The 20,190-nt window shown below is 42.2% G+C and overlaps 1 protein-coding gene across 1 annotated transcript; it reads left to right on the top strand.

The window, feature by feature from the left end:
• The first annotated feature begins 1,277 nt into the window (after positions 1-1,277).
• LOC123266058 lies at positions 1,278-5,846 on the top strand. The gene is made up of 2 exons (XM_044730090.1): positions 1,278-2,882; positions 2,941-5,846. The coding sequence occupies exons 1-2, from the start codon at positions 1,598-1,600 to the stop codon at positions 5,844-5,846; spliced, it is 4,191 nt and encodes a 1,396-aa protein (XP_044586025.1). The 5' UTR covers positions 1,278-1,597.
• The last annotated feature ends 14,344 nt before the right edge of the window (positions 5,847-20,190 follow it).

The raw sequence follows: 20,190 nt of genomic DNA, 5'->3' as shown, positions 1-20,190 counted from the left end.
TAAGTATGGAATTTTATTTTTATTTTATTTTTTATTTTTTATCAGTTCAATGAACCCTACAACAAAGCCATTAATCGGGTTCCATGTTACATACAATTTAATACAAAGTGTTTACTTTAAAATTAATATTATGATAAGTCACTATATAATTAACTATCAAAAGTAAATATTTTGCTCCAGTTTATACAATGTTTGACATACAAAGTTTTGAAAAACATTCAGAACTACTTATTTTATAAACATCCAAACTGTTATCTATCTTGTAAAAAGTATTGAAGGCACTTATTAATCGGTATATGGGGGCAGATGTAGCAAAGTTGGTGCCAGCGAGTGGAAGCTGGAAGGGAGTACTATCCCTCCAGGTCGGGGCTCTAAAAGTAATAGTGATAGAGTCTGCCAGATGTTCACAATCCACCTTCCCCTGAATCAGCCGCGTCAAGAAGATGGCGCATGCACAGAGTCTACGATCTTTTAATATAATCATATGGAATCTACTACAAAGCTCTTTCCTATCCATGCCTGGTTTAGGATAAACACGATCCATTTTCCAGGACATGAACTTGAGAAATTTATGTTGGACTTTATCAATTTTGTTACTGTATATTTCATAGATTGGAGACCATACAACTGCGGCATATTCAAGACGCGACCTAACCAGGGAAAAATAAATAGATTTAATAGTGTTCAGTGAACAGGCCCACTTAGTGAGCACTACGTCACTGTGGGCTCCCCAAATTTACAATACGCACCTGACAAGCGCTCGTTCCCGCTAATTTTCACACGCTTGCGCCAATCGACCGCTCGATCACGCCACATGTATTGAATTTTACTATTGGCTATCGATGTCGACATCAATAGAACGAATTATTGATTGGCTATCGCTCTCGCTGGACATGCGCATTAGCCTTCTTCTCCAAGTCAACGAGGAAGAAGACGAATTATCTTTATTATCTTTCGCTTCCACGCTTTCGTTGCAACAAGTCGCCATTAATTCCGCTTTACTTTCGCTTATTGTTAATTAACCGCATTTCGCTATTTTTATAATTTAAATTGCTTAAATTAACCGCTAATAATTCGCTTTAATTTGTTATAGGTAAATTGTGTTATCAGTGCATTTATTTCACCGCTTTTTCAGTGCCGGCAAAGTGTTCAACCACGTGTCAACCGGCTTCGCTTTTGCAACCCACGCTGTAATTTACAAATCCGCTTTTATCTTAACAATCCGCTATTAAAAATATTAAATATTGAGTGTAATTAATGTAAATAAATTACTAGTGTTATTTTTGATAATAAATTACGCGTTTTAATTGAGATATCCAACCCTAAACCTGATCCCCGCTTTTCCGCTCTTTCTGTAATTATTCATTGGTCCCTCGAGCCGGATCAGGCTGGCTCTATCTCAATTAAATTAATTAATTATACCGCTAAAAATTGTGCTGTGTTAAGTGAAGTGTAATCCCGCTAGGAAAGGTCGAGTGTCAGGAGCATCGCAGAGCACATCGGGTGCTGCTCCTGGTAGTCATTCGTACACCGGTACGCTGAACTTTCCGCTTTAATTGACTGAAAACTCGATCTCGGTCCTACATTAAACACCGCAATGCAGTTTGAAACTGCTATTGCTATGCAAAAGCAGTACCTGGATGCTTTGTATGCCATGGTGGATCGCTTAACTAACGAGGAGCTTAACTCGCTTACGATCACCGCTATTGAGTCAGTGTCAACACAAAGCTCCAAGATTTGGCTGGACATCACTAACTTAAACTCGCTGATCTTTGAGACGTACCCGGAAGTACTTGAACACGAGTACCACGTCGGGAATCATTATACTAACGCTCACGCCACCTATGCAATTTTGGAGACCCGCATAGCCACCCGCAAAGACGTCATTCAGCAGGAGATTGATGCCAGAGAAGCCGCACAAACGCAACAAAACCTGGCTATGCACAGCACCGCCTTCTTGGGAGGCTCATCGGGTACTGGACTCCCAAAAATTAAGCTCCAGAGCTTCTCTGGAGACTTTAAGCGCTGGGGATCATTTAGTCAGCTATTCTCTGACATTGTTATTGACAATGCTCTTCTTAAAAACAGTCAGAAGATGCATTATTTGAAAACCTTCACAGAAAAGGAAGCCCACCAGCTTATTGGAAACATGTCATCCACTGATGATTCATTTGAGCCCGCTTGGAATCTCCTGAAGAGCCGCTATTCGAATCCTCGCCGCGTAGTGGCATCACATCTTGAAGATCTATTGGTAGGAGAGTCAGTTCCCGCACGATCAGCCGCGAAATTAGACGCCTTGCTTTTATCCAATCAAAAAGCTTTGGACTCCATCAAGGCTCAAGGAGTTCCAGTTGACAACTGGGACTTAATGATCATTCACCTGACGCTGCGCCGCTTGCCACCCGCTGTAAGAGAGGACTGGGAGACTAGTCTTGGGTTAACTGATATCATGCCGACCTATACGCAACTTCACGAGTTCCTCAAGTCCAAAGTCAGAGCTTGGGAGAACTTGGAGCCAGCTTCTGAGCCCAAGAAGCAACCTGAAAATCATAAATCAGGTGGGTCCCGCAACGACAAACAACCGAAGACAAGATCTTCATACACCGCTGCTCAATACAAGGGAAAGCCCAGGAGAAATTGCCCGCTGTGCCCGGAGGAGCACTACATGCTGTTTTGCCCGACATTCAAGGCCGCTACTGTGGAGGAACGAATCGACATTGTCGAGAAATACCGCTTGTGCTACAATTGCTTGGGCCCACATCGTGTAGCTGATTGTAAGACTGCTCAGGGCTGCAGGAAGTGCAGTCTACGCCATCACACTTCTATTCACCGAGAAGTACCGCCTAAATCAGCTTCACCGAAACAAGTTGACACCGCACAAGGTAACTAAAAGTTCCATCAGACCGCTTATAACTCAACATTAACTGTTGATTATTTCAGATTCGCTTTCCGCTCAAGTATTACTAGCTACCGCCTTAGTCCAGGTCCGCCCGCATCATGGCAATCCAATCACCGCCAGAGTCTTGATTGATCAAGGTTCAGAGCTCTCATTTATGAGACAGACGCTCTTCAAGAAGCTTGGACAACCGCTACAGCGTGACATGGTCATGCTCAAGGGCATTGGCAATGTCTCCGCAGGAAGCTCACTAGGTGTGAGCACAATTGAGCTTCGCTCGCTGTGTACGACCGCATCAATGCATGTCAGCATGCATATTCTACCAACATTGACGGTAGATCTTCCATCGTTCGTGATCGCTGATCCGAAATGGCCGCATCTGGAGAATCTCCAACTAGCCGACCCGCAGTATCTACAGCCGCGTCCTGTAGACATTATTCTAGGTGCATCGCCAGCCGCACAGATCATGAACGCAGAGATTCAAAGAGGACCTCGCAATGCTCCGATCGCACAATCCACCACGCTTGGTTGGATTATTTATGGAGCTGTCACCGCTAAACCCGCTTCAACATCACACGCAGCACTACATGCGTCAGTAGATACTGAATTACAAGACGCTATCGCTAAGTTTTGGGAACAGGAAGAAGTTCCATCAGGAAGTTCACCGCTCAACACCGCTGAAGAAGACGAATGTGAAATTCACTTTCGTCAAACGCATTATCGACAGCCTGATGGACGCTACGTAGTGAGATTACCGCTTAAGGCCCTTGAGAGTCAACTTGGCGACTCTATCAACGCAGCTATGGGGTCACTCCGCAGATTAATAACTCGCTTGTCGCGAGAAAGAGAATATTCTGACATGTATCGTGCATTCATGGCAGAATACATTCAACTAGGACACATGGTACGAGTACCAGTCAACGAATTGCCCGCAAACGCTTACTTCTTGCCTCACCATGGGGTATTGAAGCTTGATAGTACCACTACGAAGCTCCGCACAGTGTTCAATGGTTCCTGTGCAACATCTACAGGAATTTCATTGAACGACATTCTCCACGCAGGACCCAAAACGCAAATTGACATTTTTGATGTGATGTTGAGAATCCGTTGCAGCAGGATTCTATTCGCTACTGACATCACCAAGATGTTCAGACAGATTGAGGTCGACTCGCTTGATTGGCCGCTTCAGTGCATTCTCTGGACAGATGAGAATGACCTGGTAGACGCTTACTGTCTCAAGACAGTCACATACGGAACCGCTAGTGCACCTTTTGACGCTGTACGTGTGCTCATTCAACTTGTGAAGGATGAAGGACACCGCTTTCCGCTAGCTGTTGCTCCAATGTTGGATACACGCTACGTAGATGACATCTACGGTGGAGCAGACAATGAAGAAGACGCTATAGAGGTTGCAGTGCAAACAAAAGCACTGTGTGCAGCAGGCTGCTTCCCGCTTGCCAAATGGGCTAGCAATAGTCTAAAATTACTCGCTGAAGTCGCTCAAGAAAAGCAGCTAGATACACCTCTTAAAGAAATCAGTGATGCACCAGTAAAAGTCCTGGGCATGTACTGGAATTCACGCACTGACGCTCTCCAGTTCAAGTACACGCTACCGCCAGATACGCCTAAGACAAAGAGAGCTATTTTGTCTGAAATCGCTAAACTGTATGATCCGCTAGGACTTCTCGCACCAATAGTCGTCAAAGCCAAGATCTTTATGCAAAATCTGTGGCTAGATAGAGTGTCATGGGATGAACAATTGTCACCATCACTCATTCACAAATGGACTGGATACCGCGAGGATCTTCGAAACATCGAATCCATCCGCATTCCACGCTGGAATAATATAGCACCCGGAGCAACTATGGAATTGCACGGGTTCTCAGACGCTTCGCAGAACGCTATGGCTGCCGCTGTGTATTTGAGAGTCACTGACGCTGATGGGAACACAAAAGTCTCACTTCTGTGTTCAAAAACGCAAGTAGCACCGCTGAAGACTATGACAATTCCACGCTTGGAATTATCAGCCGCATGGTTGTTAACACAACTGATACTTCATGTTAAAGAAGTTCAGTCACTTGGAAATGTCAGGATAAATCTCTGGACTGACTCCGCCGTGACTCTCGCATGGATTAAAAGTCCAGCAACCCGCTGGAAGACATTCGTCCGCAATAGAGTGGGAAAAATCCAAGAAACGCTTCGAGATGTCTCCTGGAAATTTATTCCAGGAAAACAAAACCCAGCTGACTGCGCTTCAAGAGGTATACCTACGCTAAAACTAAAGCAACACGCTCTCTGGTGGCATGGACCTACGTGGCTTCATGAACCAGAATCCTCTTGGCCCACTCTTGAGCCTCCAACCGACAACGCAACGCATCGAGAAGAACGCCAAGGTCTGACATTAGTAACTTGGAAAGCAGAAAATTGCCTTCTCCAACAATTACTATCGCATTACTCGCAGCTGTTTCCATTACTTAGGAAGCTCAGCATCTGGCATCGTGTCATCGACCGCTTCAAAAGAGTTCCACAATCTTCGCTGGCCTACCCGCTTACTCCATCAGACCTGGAGCGCGCTAAATTGACTTTGATTAAGTTCACTCAAGGACAATATTTCGCTAGAGAGATTCATACGTTTCAAGATGGTGATGATCTGCCAAAAAACAACAGCATCACTAAGCTGACTCCGTTCATCGACCATCAGGGGGTCCTGAGAGTCGGTGGCCGCTTAAAAAACGCATTATTGGACCCAGAAGAGAAGCATCCAGCAATACTGCCGAGACATTCACCGCTTACATCAATATTGATTGATGATTCGCACCGCAAAACGCTTCACGGAGGTACTCAGCTCACGCTACTACCAGGACTGTATCCACCGCTACCAGGCCATTTCAAAGTGGCATCATCAACGCAACCAGATCAAAGTGGGTTCAGTTGTACTGATCACCACTGAGGATCTTCCGCCAACCAAGTGGCCATTAGCCAAAGTGATTGCTGTCCATCCAGGAGCAGATGGACAAATCCGCGTGGTAACTGTGAAGACAGTTAACACAGAGCTGGTACGCCCAATTACAAAGCTTTGTGTCTTGCCACTGACGCATGAAGAGGATGATCTTGTCGACGCAGCCGCCAACGCCGGGGAGAATGTTCAGTGAACAGGCCCACTTAGTGAGCACTACGTCACTGTGGGCTCCCCAAATTTACAATACGCACCTGACAAGCGCTCGTTCCCGCTAATTTTCACACGCTTGCGCCAATCGACCGCTCGATCACGCCACATGTATTGAATTTTACTATTGGCTATCGATGTCGACATCAATAGAACGAATTATTGATTGGCTATCGCTCTCGCTGGACATGCGCATTAGCCTTCTTCTCCAAGTCAACGAGGAAGAAGACGAATTATCTTTATTATCTTTCGCTTCCACGCTTTCGTTGCAACAAGTCGCCATTAATTCCGCTTTACTTTCGCTTATTGTTAATTAACCGCATTTCGCTATTTTTATAATTTAAATTGCTTAAATTAACCGCTAATAATTCGCTTTAATTTGTTATAGGTAAATTGTGTTATCAGTGCATTTATTTCACCGCTTTTTCAGTGCCGGCAAAGTGTTCAACCACGTGTCAACCGGCTTCGCTTTTGCAACCCACGCTGTAATTTACAAATCCGCTTTTATCTTAACAATCCGCTATTAAAAATATTAAATATTGAGTGTAATTAATGTAAATAAATTACTAGTGTTATTTTTGATAATAAATTACGCGTTTTAATTGAGATATCCAACCCTAAACCTGATCCCCGCTTTTCCGCTCTTTCTGTAATTATTCAAATAGCTTTAACAGTTACTAGGTTGCGACTTGATCTGGTTACAAAGCCTAACATTTTCCATGACGCTGTAACAACCTTGCTAATGTGCGGCTGAAAGTTCAATTTATTATCAAATACAACACCCAGGTCACATTGGGTAGACACCCTAGTGACCCGAGTGTTGTCAATTATATAATTAAATATTATCGGCGATTTATTCCTATAATAAGACATTATCTTACACTTATTGGGGTTTAAAATGAGATCATACTGATTACAAAGATCAAGAAATCGATCTATTAATTTTTGTAGCCTTGAACAATCTTGCATTGACCTAATCGTTACATATAGTTTTGTATCGTCAGCAAAGGCATCTATTTCACAGTTAAGATCACTATTGCTTAGATTAGACGAGATATTATTGATGAATATGATAAATAATAGTGGACCAAGATTGGATCCCTGTGGAACACCTGATGTAGACTTGAATACTTTAGAATACGTGCCCTCGAACACTACTTTATTCTGCCTATTTGTTAAGTAAGAGAATAACAACACAACCAGGTCTAGTGGAATACTCAGGTCATTCAATGCTTTGACCAGTTTACATATGTTGACCTTATCGAAGGCCTTCGAGAAATCGGTGTAAAGTGTGTCCACCTGCAGATGCTCCGCAAACGAACTGTGTACATATTTAGTAAAGCATAAGAGATTGGTTACAGTTGACCTGCATGGGACAAAACCATGCTGAGATGGAGATAAGGTAGTTTGAAAATAAGCAAATATTTTCCCATATAAATAAATCTCGAAGACCTTCGAAAAGGCACACAAAATTGAGATAGGTCTGTAATTAACAATCAAAGATGGATCCTCAGACTTTAAGATAGGCAGTATTTTTGAGATTTTCCAGCAGTCTGGATAGATACCATGCTTTATACATTCAGTAAAAATAAGTGTTAGTGGCTCAACAAATAGACAGGCATGTGATCTAACCAGAAAGCATGGAATTCCATCCACACCTGCAGACCATTTGTCTGGAAGTTTAAGTATAGATGACAAAATGTCATCAGTAGAGTCAGGAAGTTAGCCCTGCTAAAAAAAGCGCGAGACAGATTTTTATAACGACAATTTTGATTGGCTGGGAGAATATTTGAATAAATTGTTAAATTCGATAAAAACAATTGAAAAATATAGATTCAGAACAATTTTAAGTATTAAAATAATATTTGTAATTGATTTCTGACATTCTTCGCAAATAAAGTATAAAAAAACATTATTTTTACTCAAAAAAAAAAAAAATAGAGATAAAATTTAGAATAATATGAAATAGGATATTTCGGAGGTTGTTTTGAAGGACATATAAAGGATTGTTCGCAAAGCGATATTTAGGCTGGTAAGCAGCATGGACAGTAAGGTTAAAATATCTTGGTGGTGAAACTCATGCAAGAGGATAATCGGACAGATATCGCGCTGGACATTGCGCTGACGGTCTTGCTAGAATCTCGTTGATGGTCTCGATGGATATCTTGCTTAATATCGCGCTGACGGTCTTGCTAAATATCTTGCTTGATACCGCGCTAAAAATCTCGCTGGATATCTTGGTTGATATCGCACATACGGTCTCGCTGACGGTCTCGCTGGATATCTTGCTTAATATCGCGCTGATGATCTCGCTGGATATTGTGCTGGCAATCTACTGTAATTAGCTTCAAGCGTTTTACACCTAGCAGCAGTCTCATCATGATCACTAGACAGCTTAGTAAGTTGAGCTTGACATGAATTAAGTTTGTCTGAGATATCATCAATAGATTTATTAAAAGTGTCACGAATTGAATCCATGCGTTTGTTCAATAGCCCTTTAAGAGATTTCATGCTGTCCGTGATCGCTAGATTTAGGCTAGACTGAATTTCAAGAGTGTGTTGGTCCAGAGCATCTTGCAGATTTTGGTTATCCGGTTCATTCAACGTTGATGCCAGCATATCCTTGAGATCGCTCCTCATTTCCTCAATCAGAAGCTCCTTGAACGAGCTCATTGGGTGTTGCGTAGGTGGTTTAACAATGGAGCAGCACTTGTTGATTGCACCAGCCGATGTCGAACCTGTCACCATAGCACAACTTGGATGATAGTTCAGGCCACATTGCATACAGGCTATCGGTTTGGTGGATATAGTTTTGTCACATAGATTGCAGGTGATATCCTGAACTTTTGATGCCCCTGTTGTTGTTTTAGAGAGTGACATTTCAGTGCTGAGATTCAATGTAAACAAAAACAATAACAGATACACTTCAATGGTAAGTCAGAGTTGTGTATGTTCACTCACAGCACATATAGATCTCACCACAATGCACTCAGGTAACCAACTCAAGTCGCGCCAACTATAGTAACCGAAATAATAGAAAGAAAGAAAAGAAACTAGAAAAAATTAAGGTTAGATTAATGCAATAATCTTTACTTGGGGACCACTATCTCAAATTAACAAACAAATCAGAGATTAATATCTTGTTTTGTTAATAAAAATTTAAACTTTTTAACAGTCACGAAATGGTTATAAACCCAAATATGATTATACACAAATCAAACAAGTAAACTGGGAGCGTGTGAGCTACGACTTATACTATGTTGAATTATCGGGAATTAGCGGGAAGTTGCAGGGATGGCCTTCAGGGTCAACTGTTTTCCTAATTTTTTTTTTTGGACATAATTATATACCAAACTTGATGTATGTTTAAATAATACTGTGAAATTAACCTTCATTTTGATTTTGTTATTGTCACTTCCTAACACAAATGCTTGTTCAATACTGTAAATAAAAATTAAATTAGTAAATTTATCAAAGTTAACAAACGTTTATTTTAGATTGATACAGTCTATATTATTTTATACAAACCTTTGTAACTAACAATATCCAACTAATAAACCTCAATGGTAGTAAATGAAAGATGCAACCATAATTTATCATCACTTAATTTGCGTATATTCTAACCTAAATTAAACATTAAATCCGCTCTGAGATCATTTCTACCTTATATGTAGCAAATTCTTACCAAATATGAAGTTTCTGGGAGCTATAGCTTGGAAATTAAAAATTTTTATTGTTAACACCCACCCCCACAACCCCCTGTGAAGTGATCTATCGTAAAATTCATTCATGTACTATTTCTACATCTCTGACAGAAGGTTCCTAGCAAATTTGGAGTCGATAGGAACTATAGTTTAAACAGGAATTTTTCATTGTTAACGCCCCCGCAAACCCCTTTGGGAAAAGAATTTCTTAAAATCCATTCTTAGCTGACCTCTACATGGCAAAAGTAATATTCCTACCACATTTCAAGTTTCTAGGTCTGATAGTTCCCGAGATATCGTGATGAGTGACTATATAGATAGGAATCTCTTATAACAATATAGATTTTTAAGACAGTAATAAATTAATTTGTATCAGTTTAATACTTGAATAGTCAAAATTTTATACATTTAAAAGTTTACATTTGAATATCTTTAAAGCGGCTATCTCTATGATAATAGTGTAAAAGACCTTTTTTGTAGAGCGTTGAATTTTCTACAAGAATATGCTATGGACTTATTTATATGAGGTGCAAATGCCGAGCTAGAAAAATCAACAAAAAAAAAGAATTTTTTTCCCATGTTATTTTAATGGGAAATGGAAAATTAGGGACAGGCACCTCTAAATATTAATATTAAGAGCTCCGCTTTGAACAGGCTGCTGTTCTCACCTTCATGCAAGTTTTCAGCCTGTTTTTTCGTTGAAAAAAAAAGTCACCTCAAAATGACACACCCTAGTGCTTACTCTGAAATAGACCAACACTAACGCGCGTAATCGTGTTGCGCTTTTTTAACAAGATTTGAATGTGTGTTCACTCTGAAATAGGCCAACACTAACGCCCGTAATCGTCTTGCGCCTTTATAACGAGATTTAAATGTGTGTTTACTCTGAAATAGGCCAACATAATGATGAGATGTTGATGATCGAGATTAATTTGTTATGAGATGTTTTCAGTTGAGATCTTTTTGGTGGAGATGTTTTTGGCTAAAGATTTTTTTGTCATGAGATGTTTTCAGTGGAAATTTTTTTGGCTACAGATCGTTTTGTCATGAGATATTTTTGTATGAGATAAGATTGCCGGGATATTTTTGCCAAGACGTTATTGGCTGAGAAATTATGAGGGACCACCGCCCATTTTACCTCCCAATCACTTTAAGTGTTGAATATAGGATTTGGGAGACAGGTGCAAGTATAACTGACAAGTCGATGTGTACAGTAGCTTGAGTTCATTATAACTGACTTCCTAATTACAGCTAGCTAATGACTCGACTTAAGCAAATGGGTATGAGTAATGTATGTAGTATGTGTGTGTGTGTACAATAAAACGATATGAGTCATTGATTCCAATACTTCCCTCCATGACGTTACTCTTGATGTTCTTGGTCAGTTAATCCGATCATCTTTGCCAGAGTTGCAGTCTTGAGTGGTCCTAGTGGTTTTTTCAGGATGTCAGCTTGATTCTCGTCTGTTGGGCAGTAAGTTGCTTTTATAATACTCTTCTCCTCCAGGTCTCAGGTATAAAAGTACTGCGTGTCGATATGTTTGCTGCGGGGGTTTGGTCCAGGTTCGTGGATGTTACTAAGACATCCTTGATTGTCCTCGAAGATTATAGTGGCTGATTTTTGCGGATGGTCTAGGGATTCCAGCAGCTTCCGGATAAGTACGCATTCCCTCGATGCTTCTGATAATGCGACTATTTCAGCCTCTGTTGACGAGACCGATACGCAGGTTTGCTTCTTGCTTGCCCAGCTTATCGTTCCATTGAACAACTTAAACAGATATTCCGTGTTCGATTTTCTTGAAGCTCGGTCCTCTGCCCAGTTAGCATCAGCATAGCCGAAAAGTTCTTGGGCGTTGCTGGAATTGGAGCTGAGACGGAGTTTGTAGTTCTTGGTGGCCTTCAAATATCTACATATCCTCTGGAGCTCATTCCAATCAATTTTTCGTGTGCCTTTGATATGCTGTGCTAATATTGCCACTGGCGCACTAATATCAGGTCTTGAGTTTATGGCGATGTACAATAGTTTTCCAATTAATTTACTATAGTAGTCGATTTTTATTTCGGGTGAATTAACACGATTTTTCTCATAATTAGTGTCCATGGGATGATTGGAAAATTTCGCATGCTCGAGTCTTGATTGGATTAATACCTTTTCAATATAATTTTGTTGACTTATAAGATAATCGCCAGCTTGGTTTCTGGTGACCTCTACTCCAAGATAACATTGAATGTCACTGAGGTCTATAATAGTAAATTCCTGGGCAAGTGCTTCTATTACTTCATTTATTCTTGATAATTTGCTGCAAGCGATCATGATGTCATCAACATGTACAACCAAGTATGAGCGAGTGTTGTTTCCATGTTTATATAAACAAGGATCGCTTTCGCATCGTTCAAAGCCGTAATTAGTGAGAGTTTCATGTAGTTTATCATTCCAAGACTTTACCGCTTGTTTGAGACCATAAATACTTTTGTTGAGCCGGCATCCAAATTCTTCTTGTCCTTTCTTTTCATGTCCAGGGGGCTGTTTCATGTAAATTGTTTCTCTAAGCTTTCCATTAAGAAAAGCTGTTTTTACGTCCCAATGCTTCACATGGAGATTTTTTTTACCAGCTATAGACAACAAAGCTCTTACTGTCGTGGTTTTGACAACTGGTGCGAAAACCTCTTCATAATCCACTCCAAATTTCTGGGAGAATCCTTGGGCGACTAGTCTGGCCTTGAATTTATCTGGGGCATTTCCTGGTCTTCTTTTGATCTTAAAGACCCATTTGCACCCAATGGCTGTCTTGTTCCTTGGGATTGGCTCAAGATCCCAGGTTTCATTTTGTTCTGGTGACTCGACCTCTTCCGCCATGGCCTTGCTCCATTGTTCGGCATAAGGCCCACTTAGAGCTTGTTGAATTGTCCGTGGTTCTTCATCGTCGTTCAGCTCATTCGGTTGGTAGTCCTGCTCCATTTCTTCGTTATTATTACTCGGATTATTTGGTGGATCATTTGGTACCTCTGTGATCCTCTCTATCAAAGGTACATCATCTGCATCCTCAGATGGCCTTGGAGGGCTTGTTGGGGCTTCCCTTGATCCACGTGGTTCATCTCCGGATGAACTTGTGAATAATTCATTGGAAGATTCCGCGGGAATATATATAATTTCTTCGGGTTTTCCAGTCGATGGGGTTTTTTCTTCCAGGTAAAAATCTGTCTTGGCTGTGTCTTCACCATGAACACGAGAATCTTCGATGAATTTTACATCTCTGCTAATGATAATTTTTCCTGAGGATTTGTCAAGCAGTCTGTATCCTTTCGAGTCCTGCAAATAACCTAGTAGTAAACATTCTGTGGCTTTTGTGTTCAACTTACTGGGTTTCTGTTTAGGAATATGGGCATAGGCTTTGCACCCAAATTCTTTCAGATGTTTGACATCGGGTTTTCTGTTGAGCAAAAGTTCGTATGGCGTTAAGATTCTTTCTCGGGTTGGTAAACAGTTCTGCAAATATACTGCGGTTAATGCAGCTTCACCCCAGTATTTATTGGGTAATTCTGCGTCTATTAACATCGTTCTGATTGCCTCGACTAAATATCGGTTTCGACGTTCCGCAACGCCGTTTTGCTCTGGAGCGTACGATGTGGTATGTTGGAATTTTATTCCGTGATGCTTTAGGTGTTCATTCAACTCCTGGTTAACATATTCTCCTCCTAAATCAAACCTGAAGGCTTTGGGTTTTGTCTTGAATTGAGTGATACAAAACTGGATGAAGTTTTTGATCACTTCCGTAACTTGAGACTTTTTGAGTAACAGGAAAATGTACGTGTAGCGGCTATAATCGTCGATCAGGGTCATGATATATTTGCGTCCTCCAGGTGTTTCTGTCGGCATTGGTCCACATAGATCAGTATGTAACAGGTCCAGCGGTCGGTGAGTGGTACTTGATGCTTTCTGTGGAAAAGGATTGCGAGTGATTTTTCCTTTAATACGAAATTCGCATACCTGTTTTATTAGACAGTCGTTTATCTTTATTCCCGTGACTAAATTATTACTAGAGCGATGCCTAATTACCTTGGGGTCACGATGTCCAAATCTTGCATGCCAGTGGTGGATGCAATCCTCGGGATGTTGTGGTAGAACCGCGTATGCGTAGTCAGGCCTTCTCAATTTATATACTTGTCCTATGGCGTCACCAACAGCTATTTCCTCGTTGGTTTTGGTAAATATTGCCATCTGATTATTCATAATTTTTAAATGGAAACCAAGTTTATCCAATGTGCTTATAGAGATGAGGTTACAGTCGAAATTAGGGACATATAACACGTTAGTGAGATTGAGTAGAGTAGTTTTTCCTTGTCTAGTTAAACATTCGGTCCTTCCTTGTCTTATGCCGTATGCTTTGCATGCTTAGTCGTTTGCTACAAGTACTGACGATGTATAATTTGTGTCAATTGTGTCGAAAAAACTAGCATTATTAGTCATATGACTACTGGCAGCTGAGTCGAGGAACCAGTTAGTGTTGCATGTGTTTGAGGTAGCAATATATGCTTGGTGTGGCGTCGTTTCATGGAAAATATCATCATCTTCGTTATCACTTGAAAAGTTTTCGATAACAGCTCTGGCATGTGCTTTTCTATGCCTTTGTCTCTTTTTCCAAGAAATATACTTAAGACAATCCGATTTCATGTGACCGATTTCATGACAAAAATAACACTCGACGTAAGCCTTACTTACATTTGCTTTCATTGCTGAGTCATAATCCTCGCTTTGTTCTAAGCTTTTTCGCCTTTTAAATTCACTAATTAATGTTGCTTTGACGATATCGATGGTGAGCTCATCTTCTGGCCTTGAAGCGAGAACTGATATCAATGTATAATATGACGTCGGCATGCTTCTAAGGATGATCCATGGTCCAAATTCAATTGCGCTTCTGTTACCCAGGGCCTTGAGATTATCGATGAGTTCCTGGATTTTGGCAACATGCTTCTCCATGTCTTCGTCATCCTGGTACTTTAGTTGCAACAATTCGACTATTAATGAGAATTTGTTGAGTCCACTAGCCTTCTCATGGTACTCCTTTAGAGCATCCCAGGCTTCTTTTGCAGTGCTTTTGTTGCGGATAAGAGATGTCTTCATGTCCTCGATTAACAGACATATCGTGCCAAGTGCTTTGTCGTCGCGCTGATCCCACGTGTTTTGCGCGTCCTCACCTGTGGTAGGTCTTGGGCTTGCGATCGCCTTCCATGTACCTTCACGCTTGAGAAGTTTTTCTATTTTAAATTTCCATACTTGGAAATTATTGTTATTTAATTTGGCAAGGTCAAAAACGGTGTTTGTTTCTGCCATTCTTAAATTTAGACACTAATGAAATCGATCACTACACGACGCTTCAACCCTTAAACTTTACTTTTCCTTAAACTTTACTTTACTTTAGACTTTACTTTTCCTTAAACTTTACTTTTTCCTTAAACTTTACTTTACTTTTCCTTAGACTTTATTTTTCCTTAAAAAAAATCTTTACTTTACTTTAGCACCAGCTCCTGGGCCCATAACCTGTAGGATTTGGGAGACAGGTGCAAGTATAACTGACAAGACGATGCGTACAGTAGCTTGAGTTTATTATAACTGACTTCCTAATTACAGCTAGCTAATGACGCGACTTAAGCAAATGGGTATGAGTAATGTATGTAGTATGTGTGTGTGTGTGTGTACAATAAAACTATATGAGTCATCGATTCCAATATTGAAAACGTTGAGGGCCCATTTTGCCCCCAAATATTTTTGGATATTGAAAATTTTAGGGGGCCCATTTGACCCCATTTGACCCCTAGGGGCCCATTTTGCACCCCCCCCCCTTCCCCGATTTGAAAAATAATTAAAGCTTACATTTTTTTGCCTAAATACATATTTTGTTGTAGTCTAGTCAACAAGTTCAAAAACGTGAAATATAGAGATAAAGGTCCTAAAAATATGAGAGATAGTTCATTGGATTCGGAATCACCTCTAAAAAAATGTTTTTGAAGGATTTTGATGCAGATAAAAAATTGCGATTGTTATTAACAAAATAATATGAAAAAAAAATTAGGAAAACGGTTGACCCTAAAGGCCATATAATTTTTGCGTTCTTTTGAAATCTCCGAGGTTTTATGCTTTTGAGCTCCTCGAGTTCAGAAGTCTGATAGAAGTTTCATTTAACACTATTTTTTGAATTTTCAAACTTTAATATAACTTTTGAATGAATCAACCGATTTTCTCGCGATTTACAGCATTCAACGCAGTTTTTTTGAGCTCTTTGAAGAATCTTAGAGCGCAAACTGCTCAGACTGGAAATTTCATAGAAATTTAGAAAAAAACATTTTTTTTAATTTTTTTCGACAACGATATCTCACGAACGAATCAACCGATTTCGATCGATGGAGCCGTTTATAAGTTATTCCAAAAAAACGAACTTTTGGAAATTTAATTTTTGAGATTTCTCAAAATCGATTGACTCAAATTCTTTGAACTAGTATCGTAAATCTAAGGGCAATGAGACTTTTTGGAACACCGCTTATTTCAATCAAATCAGATAAGCCGTTCAAAAGTTATGAGAGATTTACACACACACACACACACACACACACACACACACACACACACACACTCGGGGCAGAAGAGATACTGCTACCGGGCGCGTCTCCCCGAGCGGATGGGAGAACGCTCGCTGTCCTTGGATGACACTTAATCTCTTAGTTGATGAGGTACAGCGCGTAGGAGCCAAGCAAAATAACCAAACAAAATACGCTCCCGTGGACAAAACTCCCCTTTAATGGGTTGGTCGCACTAACTGACCTAACAAGACGATCGTTCTCTGCTGTGACCCACTGGGAGTGACCGGAACCTGTATCGTAGTTTCCGACGATGCAGGCCACGGCTGATGTGAGCTTGCTCTACCGAGGTGTAAGTTGCAGCAGTGGATCAGGAGCCAGCCACTTCGGGCCTTGATCAGGAAGTACGCAGTGAGTGTTAGAGATCGGAATCTTCACCGCTCCGAGCGAGTCTAGTCCGTCCGTGTATTCCGGGACTGGCTAAGTGTCGGCTAGGCCTCAGGGAACTGGGGTAGGAGTAGGGGTAGGAGTACTATCTCCGAGGGTACACCCGTTCCTAGTTATGGCAACCCGCTCCACTCCGTACGATGCGCTGGTAAATTAAAAAGTATGAGTAATGCACAGGAAACAAACAAGAGTGAAAACGGGCCTCATGCCCAGCAAGACGCACTGCTACTTAGTGCAAAGATGAAGAGGACAGATGCGCTGGCACATCTGGAGAAGCTAGTCTGTGGACTGCAGGACTTTCTCCAAACCAAGCAAAATGTCCACAAGGAGATCAAGTCGAAGTCGACGAACATCTGCAGTGCCCTGAGAAGGTTCAAAAAACTGGACCAAGAATGGCAGGAAATCCAACAACAACACGGTAATATCGTGATGAAGACGAGTGTGACAGCGGTTCCACCAGCAAAAGCCGACACGTTTGTCGAGGAGATGGACACAGGTGGCGAGGGTGACGTCGAGTCAGTTGTCGGAGACGGAGAGGAAACTGGAACTGAAATCAGGCCTGGGAAAAGGAAAGAACGAAATTCCCCAGACTCAATGACCAGCCGTACTAAGAAGAAGAAGGACCTTAAACCAAGTCTCCGAAAACGCGGTAACACAGAACGGCGGAAAAAGGAGGTGAATGAATGGCAAAAGTCCAGTCAAGGAAGTCCAAGAGAGAGCAAGCAGTAGAAAAGCTCCAGAAGCAACCGCCGAAAGAGTCCAGGCCAGAGCCTAATCGGAAAGAACCGCGCAAACGGATTAGGCCGGACGCACTGATCATCCGCCCCGCAGAGACGGCAAAGTATGCTGAAATTCTGAAGCGAATAAAGCAGGACGTCCCTGACGAACAGGTCCGTACTACAGTGGATAAGATCCAAAGAACTAGGACCGGGAGCTTGCTGATTACGCTTTCGAGGAAGAGCGCTGACCGAGGCCAAGCCTTACAGAAGACCATCGCGGACATCCTCCAAGAAGACGCGAAGGTAATCTGCAAAGGGCCACAGGAAGATGTCGAAATCCGAGATCTTGACGGTACCACAACCAAGGAGGATATTCAGGCTGCATTGCAAACGGAAATCGGAGAAACCTGCGAGATACCACTAGGGACAATTAAGATTCATAAGGCCTACAGAGGTACTCAGACAGCTGTTGTGACACTACCAGCAGCTGCAGCGCGCAAGATATTGGCAGGAAGCGGTAAAGTCCGGATCGGCTGGACCAACTGCCGAATCAGAGCTACGAGGAGACCAATCCAATGTTTCAAGTGCTGGCACTTTGGACATCTTGGATCCCAGTGCAAGAGCAATGTGGATCGGTCTAAGCTATGTATTAGGTGCGGACAAGAGGGACACAAGATTGCTGAATGCAAAAACCCAGCGAAATGTGTATTATGCGCGGATCAAAGTGCGGAGAACTCGGCTCTATATAGCAGAGCCATATAGATACCTGAATACCCAGCCTTGGGAATCTGACAGCACCACCAAGGCTGTCATCTGGTCTTGTGGTAAGCATCCCTTCCAGAGTGTAGTTAACAATGATAATGCCGGCTTTGTAGCAGCAACAGTTAACGGCATCCGTTTCTACAGCTGTTATGCACCACCTAGCCTATCCATTGTTGAATTCACTGAATTCTTGGACAAACTGACCGAGGACGCCAAGCAGCATTATCCGGTCGCGATTGCCGGTGACTTCAACTCCTGGGCAGTAGACTGGGGCAGCAAGCAGACAAATGCGCGAGGAAAAGCACTCCTCGAAGCTTTCTCTACACTAGATGTAGTCCAGCTCAACAGTGGTGATACGCCAACCTATACTAAAGGGGAAGCAAGCTCTATTGTAGATCTCACTTTCGTCAGCAGCAGCCTCATCAGTGGGAAATACGACTGGAAGGTGATGGATATCTACACAGCCAGCGACCACAAGGCAATTCTCTGGGAAATATTACATGACCGGAATACAAGAAGACCAATCAAGTCACTCAATACCATTGGATGGAAAGTGAAGTCTTTTGACACAAGCACATTGATAATAGCCCTGAATAGTGAACCGATTACTACTGGACCCGCAGAAGAAATGACCAAGGACCTGATGAAAAGAGTTGTCCAGGCCTGTGACGCAAGTATGGTCCGGAAATGCAGCATAAGCCAACGCCCGGCAGTACACTGGTGGAACGACCACATCAGCGTTCTTCGGAAAGAGTGTCTAAAGAAAGGAGAATATCCCAGCGTGGCTATCGACGACCTAACTCTGCGGAGCTGGTCGCAGAGTACAAAAAAGCCCGTCGATTACTGAACAAAGCCATCAAGGATAGTAAGAGGCAATGCTGGAAAGAGCTCATCAACGAGGTGGACAAAGACCTGTGGGGTAGGCCGTACAAGGTGGTCATGAATCACCTAAAAGTCAAACAAATGCCGGCACCCACATGCCCACAACTTCTGCAGAGAATCGTTACCGCGCTGTTTCCGCAGCAACGCGAGCTTCACTACCAGCTAGCTCAAGGAGAACTGGAGGACATTCCAACTGTCACGGAAGAAGAACTGACGGAGGCTTGCAACCGCGTAGGGAATAATAAAGCACCGGGATTAGACGGAATCCCTAACATTGCCTTAAAAACAGCTATAAAGGCAGCACCGGCATTATTCCTGGATGTTTACAACACCTGCCTCAAAGAAGGGATTTTTCCTCGAAAGTGGAAACAGCAACGGTTAGTGCTGCTTCCTAAAGGGAAAAAGCCACCGGATGAACCGTCATCTTACCGCCCACTTTGCATGCTAGATACAGCGGGTAAGATATTCGAACGCATAATTCACCAGAGAATTGAAGCAGTAGTCGACCCACTCCTGGCAGACAATCAGTATGGATTCCGGAAAGGACGATCAACCCTGGACGCAATCAAACTGGTTGTTGATACGGCCAAGGAAGCAATCGCAGGAACCAGATGGAAGGGTGGAACGAAGAAGTATTGCCTGGTGGCGACCCTAGACATCAGAAATGCCTTCAACTCCGCCAATTGGGAATGCATCATGCAGGCCCTCCAAGAGAAGAATGTACCAGAATACCTTCTTAAGATCGTAGCAAGCTTCTTTGAAAACAGGGTCCTGAAGTATGACACGAAGAACGGTCCAAGGGAGTATGCTATTTCTGGAGGTGTACCACAAGGTTCAGTTCTAGGCCCGCTCCTGTGGAATATTATGTATGACGGCCTATTAAGACTAACTCTGCCAAGAAACGTCAAACCCGTAGCATATGCAGACGACGTAGCCGTAGTGATCGTTGCCAAACATCTTGACGAGATAAACCATGTGTTCGATCTCACTTTCGAGCGCGTTAACCGGTGGATGGACGCAGTGAACCTGCAACTGGCGCAAC

The sequence above is a fragment of the Cotesia glomerata genome, linkage group LG5 (genome assembly GCF_020080835.1).
Source record: "Cotesia glomerata isolate CgM1 linkage group LG5, MPM_Cglom_v2.3, whole genome shotgun sequence".
NCBI classification, from domain to species: Eukaryota; Metazoa; Arthropoda; class Insecta; order Hymenoptera; family Braconidae; genus Cotesia; species Cotesia glomerata.
Note: the sequence above shows the minus strand (reverse complement) of the source record. Positions and strands in the feature narration are given on the sequence as shown.

Coding starts and splice junctions, on each gene's coding strand:
- LOC123266058 (XM_044730090.1), top strand. CDS start 1,598: ATGCAGTTTGAAACTGCTATTGCTATGCAAAAGCAGTACCTGGATGCT. Junction 2,883..2,940: donor ACAAGTTGACACCGCACAAG/GTAACTAAAAGT, acceptor TGATTATTTCAG/ATTCGCTTTCCGCTCAAGTA.